Source organism: Cyprinus carpio, chromosome B12 (genome assembly GCF_018340385.1).
Source record: "Cyprinus carpio isolate SPL01 chromosome B12, ASM1834038v1, whole genome shotgun sequence".
NCBI lineage: Eukaryota > Metazoa > Chordata > Actinopteri > Cypriniformes > Cyprinidae > Cyprinus > Cyprinus carpio.
Window position 1 is genome coordinate 7,360,230 of NC_056608.1, and position 20,060 is coordinate 7,380,289.

General features: G+C 36.2%; 1 protein-coding gene across 1 annotated transcript in view; it reads right to left on the bottom strand.

The window, feature by feature from the left end:
• The window catches only part of LOC109102100 (receptor tyrosine-protein kinase erbB-2-like), a 38,148-nt gene extending 22,590 nt beyond the window's left edge, over positions 1-15,558 (bottom strand). Inside the window, exons 1-9 of the mRNA XM_042735136.1 lie at positions 15,271-15,558; positions 4,408-4,559; positions 3,802-3,991; positions 1,890-2,018; positions 1,727-1,798; positions 1,178-1,293; positions 952-1,093; positions 715-843; positions 383-509 (exon numbers count right to left, since the gene is read on the bottom strand). Of these exons, the coding sequence (XP_042591070.1) occupies positions 383-509; positions 715-843; positions 952-1,093; positions 1,178-1,293; positions 1,727-1,798; positions 1,890-2,018; positions 3,802-3,991; positions 4,408-4,559; positions 15,271-15,349 (1,136 nt within the window). The 5' untranslated portion in view covers positions 15,350-15,558. The remainder of the gene's footprint in view (positions 1-382; positions 510-714; positions 844-951; positions 1,094-1,177; positions 1,294-1,726; positions 1,799-1,889; positions 2,019-3,801; positions 3,992-4,407; positions 4,560-15,270) is intronic.
• Between the last annotated feature and the right edge of the window lie 4,502 nt (positions 15,559-20,060).

Here is a 20,060-nt window from a genome sequence, read left to right on the forward strand (position 1 = left end):
TGGGACATAATTATATCATTTTGATCACTTTGGCTCAGGCTTTTCAGGATGACAACAATAGATGGTGTGCAATGGGATTGATCTGCTGGTTAGGCCAGTTACTCAATCACATGATCTCAAGACAAGGACATGTGAGTTTTTTGCAATTTATTCTGTAAATGCTTCCAGCGAAGTTTATGCATATTTCCTTATCGAATGAAAGCGATTGACAGTTTGAGAGCTAAAGCAGAGGGGAAAACTCTGCAATTTCAGTCTGTTTCTAACACAAATCTATCATATGAATATAGGTCATGTATTATGTGAATGTGTTCCTTTTGTGTTCCACAGAAGCAACATGAGAACCAGTATTGGAATTTTTAGGTGAACAACTATCCTTGCTTACACTTTAAAGGAGTCTGAAAGAAAAGCCAAACTGCCGTAGATTTTCTTACAGCCGACGAATGTGCCAATGTTAGTGGCATCCACCACTGACACCCCTTGAAGGCTTCCCATTCCTAGTCCATAGCACACTAACAGACACCACATATGTAAATTAATATTATAAGATAAGAATAGGAGAATTGATGCTAACATATATAGTATATGCAAAGATATATATACACAACAACTGTTATGAAATGCTTTTTCAAACATTTTGGAACTCAATGACATTTTAAATTGCAGCTTGAACCATTAGCATCATGTAGAAGCATATGCACACTTATACATACAAACCTTTTGGACACTCTCCTTCACATTTTTCACATTTCTGTGTTTCATTACCATCTGGCTTAACAGTAATGACTTCCTTGTTCGCTTTGGGACAGACCATTGTACATGCCACTTCCATTGCCAAATAGTTATCTAAAGATGTAGTAAATACAACATATATCATACACACACAGAGAAAGAAAAATCAAGTTGTGGACAAACAGCATGATATTTTGTTAGTAAATGAAAAGTTTGACATACGGGGACACTGTTTAACACATGTAGCTCCAAAGTTGAACTTTTTGTCCTTGTTGGGTTTGGACTGAAATGTGTTGGGGTCGTAGATGCTGGGTGGGGGACAGTTGTCTTTACATGTCCCACTGTCATTGAAGTGACGACAGGCCTAAAGATGCAGTGGGGCAAAACATATATTATTTCATTTCAGTTACATGTGAATGATATAATGCAATAATTATGATCTTTTTACCAGACAGTCGGTGTCTTTTGGCCCCGTGCACCCAGCAGCACACTCCACATGACAGCAATCGTTGGGTTTCGGACCCTTACAGCGCAAACAGCCAGATGAGCAAAGCACAAAGGTCACTGTAGAAAAAGAGGTAAACGTAATTGTCCCTAAAGAGGAATTTAATTACGTTTCACGACAAACCACAAACAATTACATAATTAATTTGCTCAAATTGTCTCTATTTAATCCCTGATAGGAGATGTGCCATTGAACTGATCAGAAATTTTCTCTCATCTAAACTAGATTTAATAGTGTCAGAAAAAATAAACACAGTAGTCAAAACAGATATTAATTTTGCCATGAAGCACCAAAAATGCTCATCAACTAATTAAAAAAATACTTATAATATTGACAAAATATATGATTATGTAATTCTGGGACATGAAAGTTAATTTATTAAATATAATATGAGATGAACTGGAATTTAAGATTGACTTGAACTGAATCAATTCTAAGCACATTTTTTGTTATCAAACCCAAAAAACAGGCCAATATGCCAGTGACACTCACATATTTGGCAGTCCTGATTTGTTTCTCCCCAGCATCCACCGCCTGAAGGACAAGCTGAAGAACAACGAGGACCTGAAAAAAGATATAAGTATTATTGAGAGATAACAGTGACGCAGTAAACAGTCTGATGTATGATGGTATAGTTCTCTAGAAGTTAACTCACAGTTCTTTGGGATGTCTTGCAGGTGCAGTAGTTTGTTTTCAATTTTAGTTACAGTGTCTTCCCAGTTAATTTTCTGAGGAAAGCACAGTAGAGGATTTTCCCAAATATAAACCCCGCCAAGCAGGATTTCTGTGAAACATAAGCAATCATTTTACTCACAGGGTTCAACTTCCTTGACTTTACAGCAACTGCACACACAAAGAGCAGTTTTAATTTTGAAATATTTTTGAACTGAGCATAAAAGTGCGTTCACATTTATATTCGTTTTGCAAAATTTCACATTTTAAATCCAGTCATTTCAATTGGAAGATCTGCAATAGGAAGTTTTGAGTGAGGAGGAACAATTCCCATCGTACATTTCAAATTAGGGTCAACTTTGTCATGCAAATTCACTGTTTTGACCAAAATAAAACTGCTTGATAAAAGTTACCATTTTGTGAGCAGTTCTTCATGCCTCACTACACCATTAACAATAGACAATGGACCATTTTGCTCACAAGATCTTACAGAAAAATTGAGAATTTTCTATAGAAATGTCATGACTTTCTATAAGTTCTTACGCCTGTTTCACACATACTCTGTCTGCAGTGCGTGTGCGTTGCGTTTTTTTTTATGCACCCATGTTAACGGATTACAGCTTTCACACCGCATGTGGTTGCGGTCTGTCAGTGTGTTCCAGGTGGGGCGCGTCTTCAGCAGTGCAGCGATCGTTTATTCACCGAGTCTATTTTTGCTGTGCTGCATGCACTGAATTAAAGTGACATCGCTTTGTTCACGGTAAAAATGAACTTGGATTGACACGGAAATGTAGTAATTTCACAATAAATAGATATAATTAAAGTCTACTGTGTTTCACAGGCTTTTTGGCTAGGTTTAAAACAAAGAAAAGTGCACTTTTAGATAAACAAGTCAACATATGCACTTGTGTCTTTTGGAGGTAGAAAAACAAAGTTCTTTAAGACGCGCGGGACTGTTTGCAATAAAGATTTAAACGTGTGTGAGTGGTAAGTTTTAATTTAAAATATTTGTGATAACCTAACACAAGAAAGCTATATGCTGTGTTCAAATGTGTTTCCACATGCTTAATATACAAATCTAGAAGCCAAATGCATTTAATACGCTGTTTATATAAACTGAGTTTAAACGTGAACATGTCTGTGAAAGATTGTGAAACTGTACTGTCATAAAAGAGGATCACAATGCTGAAAAAGCACTTTCAGTATAGGCTAACTACATTTGGATTTAAAATTAAAATAATGGGTAAATGTTGTGTTTGTGGTAAACAGCCGCAGATCAGTAGTGGACTGCAAACGCGTCTTGTGTGAAGCACAATGAGTCCGTGCTGCTTCTGCAACGCAATTGTAACGCACACGGACTGCATACGCACTGCAGACGGAGTATGTGTGAAACAGGCGTTAATATGAATTAATATGACCATCTAGGCCTAGAAATCACAATTTTAAAATCCCCTAATTTTCCCATATCTGAATTTTAAATGACTGGAGAAAGACCCTGGAGAAAGACCACTTTGTGTTCAGTAGGAAATAGTTACTACCTAGTAATATTTGTCACCCAGTGAATCACACTAGCAATTACTCTCAACAGACAGTCTGATGTTATCATTTGAGCTGGATTTACTCAATACACAAGCACTCACAAAGAGCACATTTTTAGAGCTGAGCATAAAAATGTATATTCACAACTGAAATTTTCATGACTTATAAAATTGTATTTATTTACAGAGAGAATATAAACCTATCTGTGGCATCCCCTAATTAGACCGGTCACCATCCATTTAATCTCAAGTGACTGAGGAAATTAGAGTAGTAAGTAAAACCCTTTCACTCTTAAATCAAAAACATGTATAGGCCTAAAAATTTAAATAAATATAAATTTGACCCACACTCCTTACCTGTAAGACTCTTAAGGTGTAGTTCTCTCAGGCCGAGTTCTGTCTGACTGTGGTGGATGTTGTTATGTACAGCGAGAGCGTAGCTGGAGTTATAAAGCTGACTGCCTCGAATTATCCGCAGATTGTCCAGAGGAACCGAACGCACTGAGACGTGAGCTATCAGCACATACCCCTGAACCTCCACAATCCCCTACAGACAAACAAAACACAAGCACATATTTTCATTTTCAGATCTGATTGACATTGAGACTCATTGTAAGCGAGTATCTTAAATAAATAGCAATTCTATTATTCTGAACAGTTTTTTAAGTTTTATTTGAAGTAGTAGGCCTATGTTAAGATGTCTGTAACACAGAAATAAAGTTGTAGGGATATCGTCACGTTCTCGCGGGATCTCGTCACATCCCTATTTTTGGGTGAACTAACCCTTTAAATACAAATTGAGTCATAGGCTGCTTTTAGCCTTATACTGGAGTTGGTTCACTTTCCGGCAATGAAACTAAGTAAATAAATAATTAAATAAATTAGCACGATCAAATCATGTATCGCGATCTCACAGGATGACGATAGGATGATATGAAAATTGAGCATACAACAGACCCATACCTGAAGGAAGGAGAGATCTGGATTTCCCTGCAGGTGTGTGATCTCCAGGTTACCATGAACCACCTGGCAGCCCGTGTACAGCAGCCTGAGCATTTCATAATGATTCTCAAGACTGGAGGGTAAAGCCAACTTCATATCGGTCCCGAGACATACTGAAAAATAAAACAAAGATGCACACATAAGCATAGCTGTATAAAATTCTATGAATTCTTTTTCTTTCCCAGATAAGACCTATTAAAGGTGCACTCATGAATTTTTGTTATTGTCACACTGACCTATATGGAAGGCATCTTAGACATGTTGACATCTAGCAGTGCAGAAGCAACATTACACAAATGTTTCCAGTTACCGATTTGAACATATAAATATTTGATTAATAAACATTATATTAGTTAAAAATCAAAATAACTGTTAGTTGCAGCCCTATTTCCCAAATTGGCCCTCATGAGGCAACTTGCTCCATGCAAAACAAATCTTTTAATAACCGATTACTGGAAAATAGTGTGCCTTTAAAATATGCACCTGGTCAACGTAAAATCTACTTTCAAACTGCTTTTTGAAATAACCCATTAATTTATAAAAACTTCTCATACGTATTTGACAAATAACATGTCCTTGAACATTTTTAACATTGATATTTTTGGTTAAATTATGTAAGAATGTACCATGGCTCTTATTGGAAACTGAACGCATTATAGACAAATGAACCAACCAACCTGATCTTACAAGAAAACATTACTACTATTTCATATGAATTTGTACAATGTGATTTGTATGGAAACAATTTGTATTTACATAAAGTAAGCAAGAAGCTGCAATATTAAACTCAACCCTGTGTGAAGAGATTCATTTGTACAAATTAATTTGATCCTGCAAATGAATTTGCAAAAAACTATTAATCACTTAATTTCCATGATATTGCACTTGCAATTATTGAATTTAAAAAGATAAAAACAGAATAAGGAATGCACTTACAAAGAACTGTTTCTAAACAATCAAATATAAGCTCAAAACTTCATATTCACCATAGAAATGGATATTACATTACCTTTCCATGTAACAATTTTAAAATTCCATGATATTTATACGTTTTTTATAGCATAACCATGTGTAAGCCTTGTAAATAATAGTTGTATGATTGCTATGGAACTCTACATGGCTTTTCTGTGGAATTATACAGTTACAGATTATGTCTGTGTCATCTATGCTTCAACATAAACTTTGTGAAATCATCTTCATGCAGTTTTATTCTAATATCACTTATCTAAACTATCCTCCACACAAAAGAACTTCTTGGGCCAGATTTACTAAACAGGGCAAAATAGCGTTAGAGTGCAATTCCATAAAAGCACCGATGGGAGGGGAAAATTCTGCAGGTGATTTACTGACAATGCGCATATTAAAGAACACAGACACAACCTCTCATTTCCATAATGACCAGCGCAATCCACCAAGAGCAGCGCAAATTATTATAGTAAACCGTGTTGCGTGATTCATTTTAATACTCTCCTTCCATAAATTTTGCGTCTAAAGGGGAAACTCCTATACATGCATATTCAATAAGGTCAGGCGCAAAAATAACTGTCCATGCCTTTTCAGTGCTAATTTCCCACTGTGTGTCTTTGGTAAATCCTGACAGTACTATTTAAACGCCAAAAGACGGTTTGCGCTGACTCAATCCTTTAGTAAATCTAATCTGTTCTATAAAATAAAAGAAAGGAAATCAAACTCAGTGTAGTGCCTGTAGTAAACTGCAGGGTAACATCTTCCTGTACTGGACTGTAAACCAAAAATTAAATATAGCTGCAAGCAGCGATGGTGGGCCCGAGCTGTCAGCGCAAACGCCACCCCGGTGGCATCAGGAAAACAGTGCCCCGTGGACACATACACAGTAACCCTCTAGCACAGGGGTGTCCAACCCTGTTAATGGCAATCGACTGTCCTGCAAAGTTTAGCTCCAACCCTAATCAAACACACCTGAAGCAACTAATTAAGGTCTTCAGGATCGCATGAAAATTAAAAAATTCTCTCTGTAGATTAATTGGTCTGTTTGAAGAGTTCATATGCAAAAGCCTCTAAGTGCCATCTGAAATTTTCTATGTTTAGGGTCAGTATTTGTACTCTAATGGCAAAATATGGGTCATTTTCTATGCAATTAAAGTGAAATAACTGAACATAAATATAGGAGCCTGATAAAAATGCTCATTTTAGAACAAAGTTTCAGACAGCACTTAATCTGAATTCTTCATTTGTTGGGTTTTTGATAACATTTAAAGTCAGTGAATTCCAGGTTATACTGTACATCATTTATAAACCTGCACACATTATTACACAGATTTGAAATGTTTCTGTTTAAATGTCAGAGCTGCGTTGATGAAAATATATATATTTTTAAATAAGCTATTGCTTTAACGTGCTGAAGCATTATTGAAAGAGCTGTTTTTGTGCACTAACAGAAGTGACATATGTATGCATGCTGGTGGAGACTGAATAATAAGTCATTGTTTTCTCCAGTTCACATTTCCTTTCCAAGTTCCGTTGGTCCTCTTTCATAATCCTAACTATTCCACATCTGTGTGTATGAGTGTGTGAGGGGCGGCTGGAGGTCTTGAATAGAAAACAAGTCTATTAGTCCATGTCTCTGTGGGCCCTTTCTCGTTCTCTTTGTTTTTCTGTCTCACTGTACTTCTGTTTCTTCATAATCGTTTTTTTTTTAACTCCTACTCACACCTGATTCAGACTGGCTGAAATGCAGTTGTTTTACACCTCAAAGTATAGCCAATGACATCCAAACCAACAGGTTTACACACATACACACACTCGGTCTGAGTACCTCTGATTTTGCTTGATATTTTTATGCAGTTGTTTAAATCAATATATTACCCAGGCCATTTAACTGGCTGATATGGTTATTTTATTGATTTATTGAAATCATTTTCAAAGGTAAAAACATTGTGCTGTTATTTTGGTGATTTACTGACAATGCACACATTAACCCAGCCTTTGAAATGTGATAATTCCACTTGATATTATGCTTTCAGTTTTATTCTGATTAATCGTGCAGCCCTAGATAAAATAATCCAACTGATTCAAGTGTACCCACACATAATTTCTTTGATGCTTTAAGAATATAGGAAATCAATATAGTAATTGTTTACAAATATATACAATTAACTGTCCTGCAACATGGTTATAAAACTAACCTACAAAATACAGAAACAATTAACAAAATGAGACGTGATTGAAAGCCTGTCCCTGTCAATTGTCCTTTGTGTTAACAGAAAGGTTTTAGACTGCTGATTAGGTGTATCTTTAAACAAAAAACCTGTCTGTTAAAGGAAATTTGAAGACGGCACGTATACACACATATACAGATCTACACTGAACTTTCAGTATGACTCATATCAACAATGACACACATGATGTGGCGTAAATCCGAAGTCTAGTTAATTAAAGGTTCTCCTATAAAATATCAGACAAAAAATCCAGAAAAAAATGTAATGGAAAACATGGAATTTGGGTAAAATTAAACAGATTTCCTAGGGCCCTAAATGTTATTTTTGTTAAATTTTTAATAAACTGTTGTAAAATTTTATAAGTTTTATTATTTCAGTTAATTAGACATGCTTTTGATGATTACAAACAAAAAAAGTAATAATAATAACCTTGTTTTAGTACAACTGTAAAATTACAGTACTAATATTTCATGTTGTAGAGAAAAAAAAAAGGCAAACTGGGAAAAAATTTTTTTTTAAAGTTAAACGGATTTTATAGTGTCCTATGTATGCAGTAGTAAAATAAGAGACCATCGCCTACACACCAGTGTAGACACATTCCTTGTGTCATTGGAAACTTGTTGTGTCACAAGGCACAGCACAGGAGAGACAGATTGAATATAAATCAGTGCTCTTTACCTGTGCAGTGAGAAAATTCACCACACCTACTCTTGGTGTGCAGCCAGACAGGAAGTGGAGTGTGTACTTCACTAGCATGCACTTCAATAGGTTTTCAGCTGCCAACTTCTGTTAACCGCTGCTGCCACGGAGACTGATCTCACAGACAACAATACAAACAACAGAGTACAAGCTGAACGTTTACGGCGACCAAAGATCAAGTGCTGTCTACCAGCTCCTGACCTCGGCTATAATAAGAGAAACACCAAAGCTTGTCCCAAACACGTGCCTTATGATCCTTTATCAGTGGCCACAGGAACAGGGTCTCTAAGGGGTGGTATAACTTTGCTTGTGTCCTTCGGTCACCGACCTTAAATGCTGCTCAATGGACTAGCCAGTACATTAAAATCAATAAAACAAACACAGCAATGACAAGAACACTCAACTAAAGTGCACATAATGATTTTGAATTCAATTTCTGAATCAAGGGCATAAACAAAATAGTGTTAGTCACAAATATAGTGCATAGAAAATACTTCATCTTCATTCTCAGCTTTTTACAAAACATATCAGTGCAAATTCTATTCTTGCTCTCTTGCACATAGTCACACAACAAACAAGATTAACTCAACCGACAGGAAGAACAGGATTTGGACCAGACCTTGTGTCTCTGTGTTTGTGAAGCGTGTGTTAGTCTGTTCTGACACACTGCTACATGCATACCTAAATACTGATGAGATGCACGCATGCATATGCTGGACTAATGCATGCAAGCATTCCTGACGGGAGAATGACCTTGCACTTACTTAACATATAGAAACCTTCCTGCAGGTAACCAAACACAACGACAGCCACAGTTACACCATTGTTTATTGCTTGCACCATAGTCGAAAGTGCATTAATGAGTTTGACTTGATTATCTAGATTTTTGTTTATAGGGTTTTGATATTCAGTTTGCACAGTAAAACCCTTTTGGTAAAGGGTTTTTTTGTAAGTTTCAATATTTATCTAGTTATGGGATTAGAGCTTCTACAGAGACTATAGTCACATGAAGCTGTGAATGTAAATACATCAAAAATCTATGTGTCGTGGGTTTCGGGATAACAGAGATGGAATGTAAACACACAATTTATGTGATTAAAAGAGCGTGAAAATCTGATACGTGTTCTCATGGAGGCTGAGAAAAGAACACAACACTGTGGACAACAGGTAAATGCCATTGCTGTTTTCCTTGCTCATGGAGTAAATAGATTTACATGGCTTTTTAAAAATGTGTTTTATATGTGTTTGGCCAATCAGCATACATCACTGGTACTTCCCATAGAACTGTTTTAGACCCTACTCTGAAGTAGGAGCTAAACACACCAAAAAGCGGGAACTTCCGCCAATAGTTCTAGGAACTATGAAAAGGCTCCTCCAGTGTTCACACCATAACTATAACAATAACTATGCAAGTGTCTACATCAACGGATAATAACATTCTGTTTATTCTAAGCAGTTATGCCATCTGCCGCTTTAATGTTCAAGCTCTTTAAAGTATAAAAATGTTGTAACATTCAATATTTATATTTATGGGTGTAGAGAACATAGTGATCTATGAATGTAAACATCAAACATTTACTGTGATAGTGGACAATTATAGTCTAATGGAGCTTTTGTACTTTTGTATTTGATCTGTATTTATAGGTAACATCCACAATTCAAATGTATTTGAAAAAAAAAAAAACTTAGATAATTTAGATGTTTAGATGTTGAATAATGATTTTATATTTACTTTGGAGGAAAAAGGAAAATCAAATCTGGGGGATAGTATACATGTAATAACCTATCAGATGTGTAATACATATATATTTACTGGTGGTGTCTCCTTAAAAGCATCGACACTATGGCTATATGTCTTTGTTTGTTGCATTTTGCATTTTAAATAACACAAAGAAACTGTGGCTACCATGAAATCTATTACTAATGATTCCCTCCTGAAAAACATTGCACACAACAGATGATAATATTATGGCAAATGATTTGAATTATTTCTATAGTAGGTTTGAGTCACATGACTTCTCTAACGGGACGGTGTCATTAACACCATAACAACTGATGGTTGTGTTCCAAGGATTAGTCCCAGGGAAGTCACAAGACTTTTTAAAAGAGTAAACATTAATAAGGCAGCTGCCCCTGATGGGGTCTCAGCTTTCTTTTTGAAGACATGCGCAGAGCAACTCACATCTGCCTGGGTCCGTCTATCAAAGGTCTGTTGATTCATATACAGTTGCATCTCTCTGGAAAAAAGGCAATAATACTCCACTTCAAAAAAAAATCTGCTCCTCTGGAAAATAATGATTATAGACCAGTAGCCCTGAACTACTATAATGAAATGTCTGGAAAAGCTAATGGTGGGGAAGTTGAAGTCAAACATAAAGGGACAGCTAGATCCGTATCAGTTTGCCTACAAAGACAATCGGGGAATGGACAATGCTTTATTAACAATAACACACTTTATTTAGCAACATCTTGAAAACCCCAAGGCCTGTGCTAGACTGCTGTTTGTGGACTTCAGCTCTGCCTTTAACACTCTGCAGCCACACATCCTTCTCAGAAAACTTAGACAGATGTCTGTGAATCCATACATCATTAAGTGGTATCACTAGGACCCAGCAGATCAGAGTGAATCAGGCATTATCTGAGTCTAAAGTTGTGAACACAGGTGTTCCACAAGGATGTGTGAGTTCTCCCATTTTGACTGCATTATATACAAATGATTGTACAAGTAGTTATCCCAGTACTTTTATTGTTAAGTTTTCTGATGGAACTGCCATCTTAGGACTTACGGATATGGATATGGACATTTCTAGTTATACTTTGGAGGTTAAAAAAGATCCCTCTCATATCTTGTACTCAGAATACGAACTGCTTCCCTCAAGTAAACGCTGTAGGGTTCCATCTAAATACCATTATAAATCTAAATAACTTAATAACATCCATCTGAATAACATTAAGGTGGGGGTGAAATGAAGGCAAAGTGAAGATATTAAAGGCACTTGTGTGTTTGTTTGGTTTTGTGTGTGTGTGTGTGTGTGTGTTATTGTATTATAATTTTATGTATTCTTGTATACAGCAGCCCTTATGTCAAAGACAAAATTCCTTAAGGACAAATAAAGTAATCCTGTAATTACACGTCACACTAATTTTCTGCATTTTTGTAGCTTACTAGCCTGTATTTACCTTTCACTTTCATTGTATTGTAAAGAGCAGCATGAACATTCTGCTAATCATCTTCTTTTCTGTTCCACGGAAGACAAAAAGTCAACTGGGTTCAGAGTAGTGCTGTCAATCAATTAAAAAATAATAATAATTAATCGCACATTTTTCTGTAATTAATCGCGATTAATCCCTCGCACATTTTTCTGTAATTAATCGCGATTAATCCCACCCAACATTTTAAAAAGTTATTGATTTCCTCTTTTTTATTTTGTTCTTTGATTAACAGACATTGCAGCAGCTGGGTTATTAGTTTTTTTTTTGCTGCTATTACTTTAAGAGCTGCCGCTGCCGAACATGACATGCATCATATTTTCTTACAACTCTTTACCTTTTTTGACCCACTTCAGGTATTAAAGTCTTTACTAATGAGCTGACGTGTTGAATCAGGTATGTTAGATGAGGGAGACAGTGCTGGGGTGCTCCTGGATAGTTTGGAAAACCACTTCATTTCAGAGAAATGTTCTTAAATCTGACTCATTTATAACAAATATTTACATACATGCACAGTTTTAAGGCTTTAATCACCTTTGTGATAACTTCATGACTTAACTGATGACAAAACTATGACATTTCATGCTCATAATTTCTGTTTTGCATTAATATGAAATGGTATACAGCGTGTGCCGCCACATTTTTACGTGCAATTGCAGAGCACGCACTACGAGCACAGTATATTGGCAGACAAGACAGGAAAATTCATATTTACTGACATTTAGCCTGACAACATCTCATCTGACCACAATTCTATTCTACTGAAGCTCCCTTATCACCTGTACCTTTTCCAATGCTTGGCGAAGTCGGAGTGCATGTCTGAAAAGTCTTCCATTTTATGTGGTTGTAAAGACATTCTACATCTAAATAAATACAATTTTTTCTCAACAAAGAGAAAGAAGCATTTCTTTGAAAATGCTATTAAGCTGGAAAGATGCGTTAATGCACTAATTTTGACTGCACTAGTTCAGAATAAATAATTTTAGGATGAATTAACCTAATTAATATGCATCTCAAAAATGTTACTGTACAACTGTTAACATCATGACTTAAAGTGGGAGCAACATAAAACCTAAGACAAAAATATTTGCATGAAAACACTTCTATAAATTTATGAAAGCATAATATCACAGAACAAACTACTGAAGAATATCAATAACATACAAAAATGTTCCATCTTTGTCAAGTCAGTAAACCATGCTAGCTATACCACTGATTCTCATCCTTTCTGACTCCAAGGCACACTATTGTAAGTAGGGATGCATCGATCCGATACTCAGGATCAGTATCGGCTCCGATACTGGCATTTTCTGACGAGGCCGATCCAAATCCGATATTGTGCGTATACTATTCTGTGTTATATATAGTTTATAATAGTATTTTTAAAATAACAGTAAATTAAAATAAGAAATCTATTGATTTACAGTATTGTTGTTTAATCTTATCGTAATTCTTAATTTGTCTTATTTTAAATCATTTCAAGTCATCTAAAGGCCCCCTTGGTTAAGAACCACTGGTCTATCCTCTTTTCCACTCTCATCATCATCTTAAAAAATAAGCCAACAGTCTTAAATTTATTGCAACCTATAACAAAAGTTAACAGAAACATCCCAAACTGGTGTTTCATCAAAACATAGGCAAGAAAATCTCGACCTAGTTCTGATGAGTTACAAATCTGACTGTCAAAGCCTGTTCACACCAAGAATGCTATTGTTATCATTACAATTGTGGTGTGGACGTCTCTATTCTCAAAGACTTAGAACGATTATTAAAACTTTTTAGCTATAGTTGTTATCTTTGGTGTGAATAGGCCTCTACTCTGATACTAAATGTCCATACTGCATGTGAGATTGAGGAACAGCAAACTCGTGGTGACACTTTCAGCTAACAGCATTGCTAAAAGCCACCATTAACAGCTCCGAAACACTCAACAATGAAACATGTAAAGCATATCTAAGACAGCTTTGCACACTGATAACAAAGACAAGCCCACCAAGCACAGCAATGAAATGACTGTTAGTTTACTACTGGGACACACAACATGTACGTGTGCATATGCAGAATCAGATAGCAAAACTGGCAGGGACTGATCTTGATTAGTTTTGAGAATGGGAGATGCAGTCACATTATAGACGTCCCATGCCAACAATGTCCCATGCAAATGTCTCAATGCCTTTGTTTAAGGATTCAGCTTGTCAACAAGACTGAATGCTTCTCCAGGCTGTTGACAATCTGAGAGCATCAAGAATGCTTAAGACAACAGACAGTTTGTGGAAAATATTTACGCAACATGAAAACATGAAACACTCACACACAAACACATTGGTTTTGCTACGTGTGTAATCTGAAGCTGACAGTTACACAGAACTTTAAGACAAACGACCTTTGGAATAACTTCATTCGGCGAGCAGGAAGAAGTGTTTGATTTTCTAAGAACATGAATTCTTCCTCCAAATAAGTGCATGTACTGTACACACAGAAGAGTGAAAAGAAATGCAATGTGTAAATCTGAACAAAAACAAATTATTGTATGACATAGTGACATTTTTGTGTTTTGCAAGGAATAAAAACTACAAAACTTAACCTGGAATGTAACAGCAATTCAATTTTGTACACAATTTCATAAATCTGTGAGATTGCGGAGTCCACTGTTTTACATACTGATGTGTCTGCCATATATTAGGCAAATATATCAAATGTTATATAATAATAACACAATATTATTACTATGGTACTATGGCATTTTGGATATGGTACTAAAATAATAATATGTTTTATGTATACTGTTTTTGAGCTGGTAGCATCATGTAATTCTTTCACTTAAAATCTCATGTGAATGGTTATTTCTCAGTACATATCTGAAACTGCTTTATATTATTAATAATATCATCATCATCATCATCACCATCATTATGTTGTTGTTGTTGTTGTCGTCCTGCATTCATGACCCAATTCATGCTATTGTATTATGAAATATTTTTAAAATAATAACATGTGCATCATAGTCATTATCATGTTGTTGTTGTTGTTGTTCTGTGATCATGACCCAGTTAAATGTTATTGTATGATTGCATATTATTACAGTTGTGGTGTAGTACATTTTGAATCACATTTTGGTGTCATCATTAATATTAAATTTAAAAGTTCTGTCTCTTTTTATGTATTGGGTTGAAACTAAGATATCAGGAGCTGTGCCCATTAAACTCCTGAACTCTGGGCCGTCAGGTTTCAGCGCTATTGTCATGCAGAAGTTGCAAATCAAGTTTATGTGACATAACGTTACTTCACCTACGAATAATGCACCAACAGTGTGAGGGAAAAAAAACACACCGACGGGATTTTCTGAATTTATCCACTGTATATATTAGTCCAAATTAGGTACACGAATACAGGCTTAAATGGTAACGCTCTTTACTATATTAAAACAACTTTTTACGAAATCTTATGTTTCACATTTCGTCTGCATTAAAAGCGGCACAAACAAATGCTCGAACAGTCGCGTAAAAATGCAGTGGGCCCCGCGCGCCGGTCGCGTCGCGACTTTAGCCGAGAATATGGGGTGTCAAACGCTTGAGTAGCACAGTTTCCCCACAAGAATGTGTTCAGCTGCTGTTGTTGGTGTTAAACTCTCTATCTGCTCCGTCACTTCACATTAACGTAGTATGTAATACCATACGAGAGTTTGGGGATCATGTGGGAATATGTGGAGATGACCTACCTTCTCTCCCTGTAGCGGCTGTAATACCCAACAGCAGCAGCAGGACCCAGACGAGCCCAAAACTTCTGTCCGCCTCCATCGATTAGTCCTCCATTAGTTAATGGTGCTCAAGCGCATACCCGGATCTCGTATAAGTTACACAGATCCCCCTCGTGTAGTTTCGATGCGTTTAATATACCTGTTTTCGTCTCTTTGTTATTTCCCGAATACCAACAACTTCCTGGCAGGAGCGAGTCCGCCTGACTCTCCAGTCAGTGTGCGAGCGTGTGTGTGTGTGCGTGTGTGCCATAATACGCGCGCTCCCGCGGAGGAGTGGCAGTACAGATTGACTCCAGCAGTACAGCGTCTACTGCAACATTCATAAAGTCCAATTATGGAGTCGGGAGCAGTTTAACAAGGGCAAGGCGAACGCTAGTTGTCCTGTTTTTTGACTTCAGTTAATATTTCTCCTATTTACATTCAAAGTCTTGATAACCAAAAAAGCAGAACATTTCCAGCGTTAGTGCCCAGGAAAAAAAAAAGATACTCTTCACTGAATCAGAGCCAGAAAGAGATTTTGCTAAGTATGCTTCCACTCCACACACAAGGAATTTGACTCGAGGACAGGAGCTTCCAGTGCAAAAGAAAGTACGGACATAGTGCAAACATACAGGAATAACACAGTAGGAATGGACTACAATACTAATATGAGAAAAACAGAAAATTAAATAATGCACTATCCAGAGAAGTAGAAGTATAGAAGGAAAACATTTTAATTGTTTAAATGAATATTCAGATAGGGTGAAGTCAGCAAAATTGTATTAAATACAAATAAATCTATTCTACCAAATTTATGCTTTAAACAAATTCTTCAAATTCTCTTGTATCTCCCACTATTTATTTTTTATTCTTTAAACATACAGAGATTCAAAAATGTTAAGCACCCTTTTTTTTTCTCCTTTGGGCCTTTTTAGGTAAATTGGGACACTGCGTCTGGTAAAGTGGGACAGACATTTTTATCTAGTATGTGCTTACAAAATACTATTTCCTACAGCAGGAAGTGTACAAATAATCATTTGTAATAGAAAAACTTCAGAATTTAAAAGAATAACTTCCTAAAAATATACATACTAGTGGATTGTGCTATTGCCTGTGAACTCAAAACCACTTAACGCTTATTGAATTAAAATTCTTCAACAGAAGCATAAATTTAAAGAATTATTAAAGCACTCCAAAAGAAGTGAAGTGACATTCAGCCAAGTATGGTGACCCATACTCAGAATTCGTGCTCTGCATTTAACCCATCCGAAGTGCACACACACAGAGCAGTGAACACACACACACACACTGTGAACACACACCCGGAGCAGTGGGCAGCCATTTTATGCTGCGGCGCCCGGGAGCAGTTGGGGGTTCGATGCCTTGCTCAAGGGCAACCTAAGTCATGGTATTGAAGGTGGAGAGAGAACTGTACATGCACTCCCCCCACCCACAATTCCTGCCGGCCCGAGACTCGAACTCACAACTCTTCGATTGGGAGTCCGACTCTCTAACCATTAGGCCACAACTTCCCACTAAAAGGACTAAAACAAAGAATTGAATCACTTAAGCAGAAATACAGTGTAGTGTAAAAAATGCCACGATTTCATCTATGATGTGCCTGCTCCTGTGTGTGTACTGTTTGTATCCAACTGTGTGCTTAAGTGTGTGTGTGTGTAACACATGCTTTCATATTTGCATGCTTATGTTGTATTTGTGTAACACGTGTTTTCATATTTGTGTGTTTAGTATGTGTGTAAGTATGGGTGAGAGCAGTGTGTGATTATATGTTGTATATGATTCGTCTCTGCTGTTGGTTGTAATATTGGTGAAGTAAATCCACACTTTGCTGAAGAAGCGTTAGCAAACTCTTGAGCAGCTACAACAGTACCATGTACTGGTACGCCATTGTTGTGTATGTTTGTTCACACTTGCCTTTAAAATCGAATCGTACTGTGCATGTACCTACCTAAAACGTACTACGCATGCGCATGATGTCACCGTTTTCAAAGATTCCTGTTTTGGGTGTTTACACAGAAATGATAATGGTGGCATTTTCAAATACTTGCACTTTGAAACCCGTTTTCAAAAATATGCGTTTTCAGTTCCCAAAACGATGTTGTTGTGTAAACGAACAGGCAAAATGCATAAAAAGTTTCCCATTTTTGGCTGAAAACGTTGTCGTGTAAACGGCCCCTTAGTAATTATCGTAGGCCTAAAGAATGAGTATGAGTATCTAAAAATAGTTACTAGAAAATCTGGAATGGGAACATTTAACCTTTAAATCGCTGATTTATGATGTATTTAGCGAATAAGGACAACAGTTTCCAGTGCAGTTAAAATAGTTAGTTGCTACTGGAATAGCTGCTTAAAAAAAATACATAATAATTAAAAAAAAAAAAACTTTAGAAATAATCAATATTAGTCTCAACTGTTTAAAGCAATAGTTCACCCAAAAATGAAAATTTGCTGAAAATTAATGAACGAAAATTAATCCTCAGGCCATGCAAGATGTAGATGAGTATGTTTCTTCATTTTAACAGATTTGGAGAAACGCATTACAGCAGTTGCTCACCAATGAATCCTCTGCAGTGAATGGATGTCATCAGAATGAGAGTCCAAACAGCCGATAAATCATCACAATAACTCACACAATAAAAGCAACAGTTTGAAGTAAAAAAATCTTAATTATGAATTAGTTTATTACAAACATGCAGATTTTCATTTCACAATAATCCATGACTCTAGTCCACTTTGTGATGTTTCAGCTCTTTCTTTAAAGTTACATTTTTGGGCCTTTTCTTGTTATATAACATTAGAGAGCAGACAGGAAAGAATCAGGTGAAGAGAGGGGAGAGGGACTGGCAAAGGCCCTCAAGATGGAAATCAAACTCGGGTAGCCGTGAGCACAGATGCACTGTATGCCAGCATGCTAACCACAAGGCTACTGGTGCCAACTTTTATCAGCTGTTTGAATTCTCATTCTGACAGCACCTATTCACTACAGATGATCCATTGGTGAGCAAGTGATATAATGCTAAATTTCTCCATATCTTTTCCATTGAAGAAACAAACTCAGCTACATCTTGGATGGCCTGAAGGTGAGTAAATCAACAAGATTAAATTTTTGGGTGAACTATAATGATGTAAATTATTTATTTAATTGAATTTTAATTGTAATTATTTTTTTTTCACAAATTGCTATTTGGGGAGTTTTTTGTTAACTCTGCAAATTTCTACTTGTAGTGGCTGTTTTTCTCAAAAGTCAATAGAGAATGGAATGCATTGCCAAAAGTTTCTTTTTTTCTAACATTGATAGTGAGCGTGTTTGTACCCCAGGCTCAGAGTCTGAGATGCAGGCACTGGCAGAAAGAGGAGGAGGAAGAATAAACCTCTTTCATTCAGAACTATCCAGCATTTTGTCACCTGCATGACCCCTCAAGTAAGTAAACCTTCCTCTATTTTATATTTCATGTACTCAATGGGGCTTTATTTATACCAAAGTTATTTCTAGATTATGAGAAAAACACTTTTATAATTCTCTTTTAGTAGGCCTTTAGGTTCAGAATGGCATATACCATACTATTTTTGCACTATATAGTATGTAACTGTGCTGGATGGCTTGCTAACTTGACAAAATTTGCAGCATACAGCAGAGCACACTGCATGGAATACCATATTATAATGGAATCCAATTCCTTTTCTAGCGTGACAACAATAGTAAGGAGATAGTTCACACAAAAATGAAATTGTCACTATTTCACACTCATGTTGTTTCTTTCTTCTTCTTATTACAAAAGAGAATATATCTTATAAAATATTGGCAACCAAAGAGTTTCTGGCAGCCATTGACCTCCAAAGTATTTGTTTTCTATAGCTATGGAAGTCAATGGCTACCAGCAACTCTTTGGTTACCAACATGAAATACCTCTTCAGTAGTGTCTATAAGACCCACAATTAACCTTAGTTTACCTGTCAGGTTCTATATGAATTTGCTTAGTAAACTGAAAACATGTCCTTAACATTTTTATTATGAGTTAACCATTTCATAAATTGGCTGTATCATTATTTTGTTTCTATGATGCAGCACAGCCTCTCACAGTGTTACTGAAATAAACACATAGGCTTACCAGGAAAAGAGTTAATAGACAACAGTTTATTCATTTCTTTGAGGTTTCTTTATACACATTTGGACCTATGTACAATTGGTGGAGAAAGGTGCAATACAATACTAAGACAAAGAAATAGAAAGAGAGCAAGAGAAAGGGACAGATAGAGTGAGAAGAGACATTGTAGGTAAGAGAGATATACAGGGCAAGTCTTTGTTAAGCCTGTGGATGGCCACAGTCAAACTGGCCACTGAAAAAGAGGGAGAATTTGGAAATCCTGCGGGACATTAACAATTAGAATACCCAGAAGCCACCTCTGGTGTTTGGCCTTATGTTACATTACATACAGACAACAGTGTCAAAAAAGAAATAAAGAAATGCTCTTCAGAAAACAACCATTTACCAGTCCAGGCATACAGTAAATCTCATTCCCTTTCTTTTAGTTTCATAAACATGAACAAAAGGTCAAGTTTACATTCAGCATGCAGGTTATTTTACAGTTTTAATTTGATGCTTTGATGCATTCTGCTTTAAAAACATAAAGAACAAAATATGAAAAATGTTTTTTCATAGAGGGAAGGTGAAAAGCATTATATATAAGTTTGTACAGTTGTATCAAAGAAAAAGTTATATTGTATTAACTTAGTCATCCTAATTAAAGGA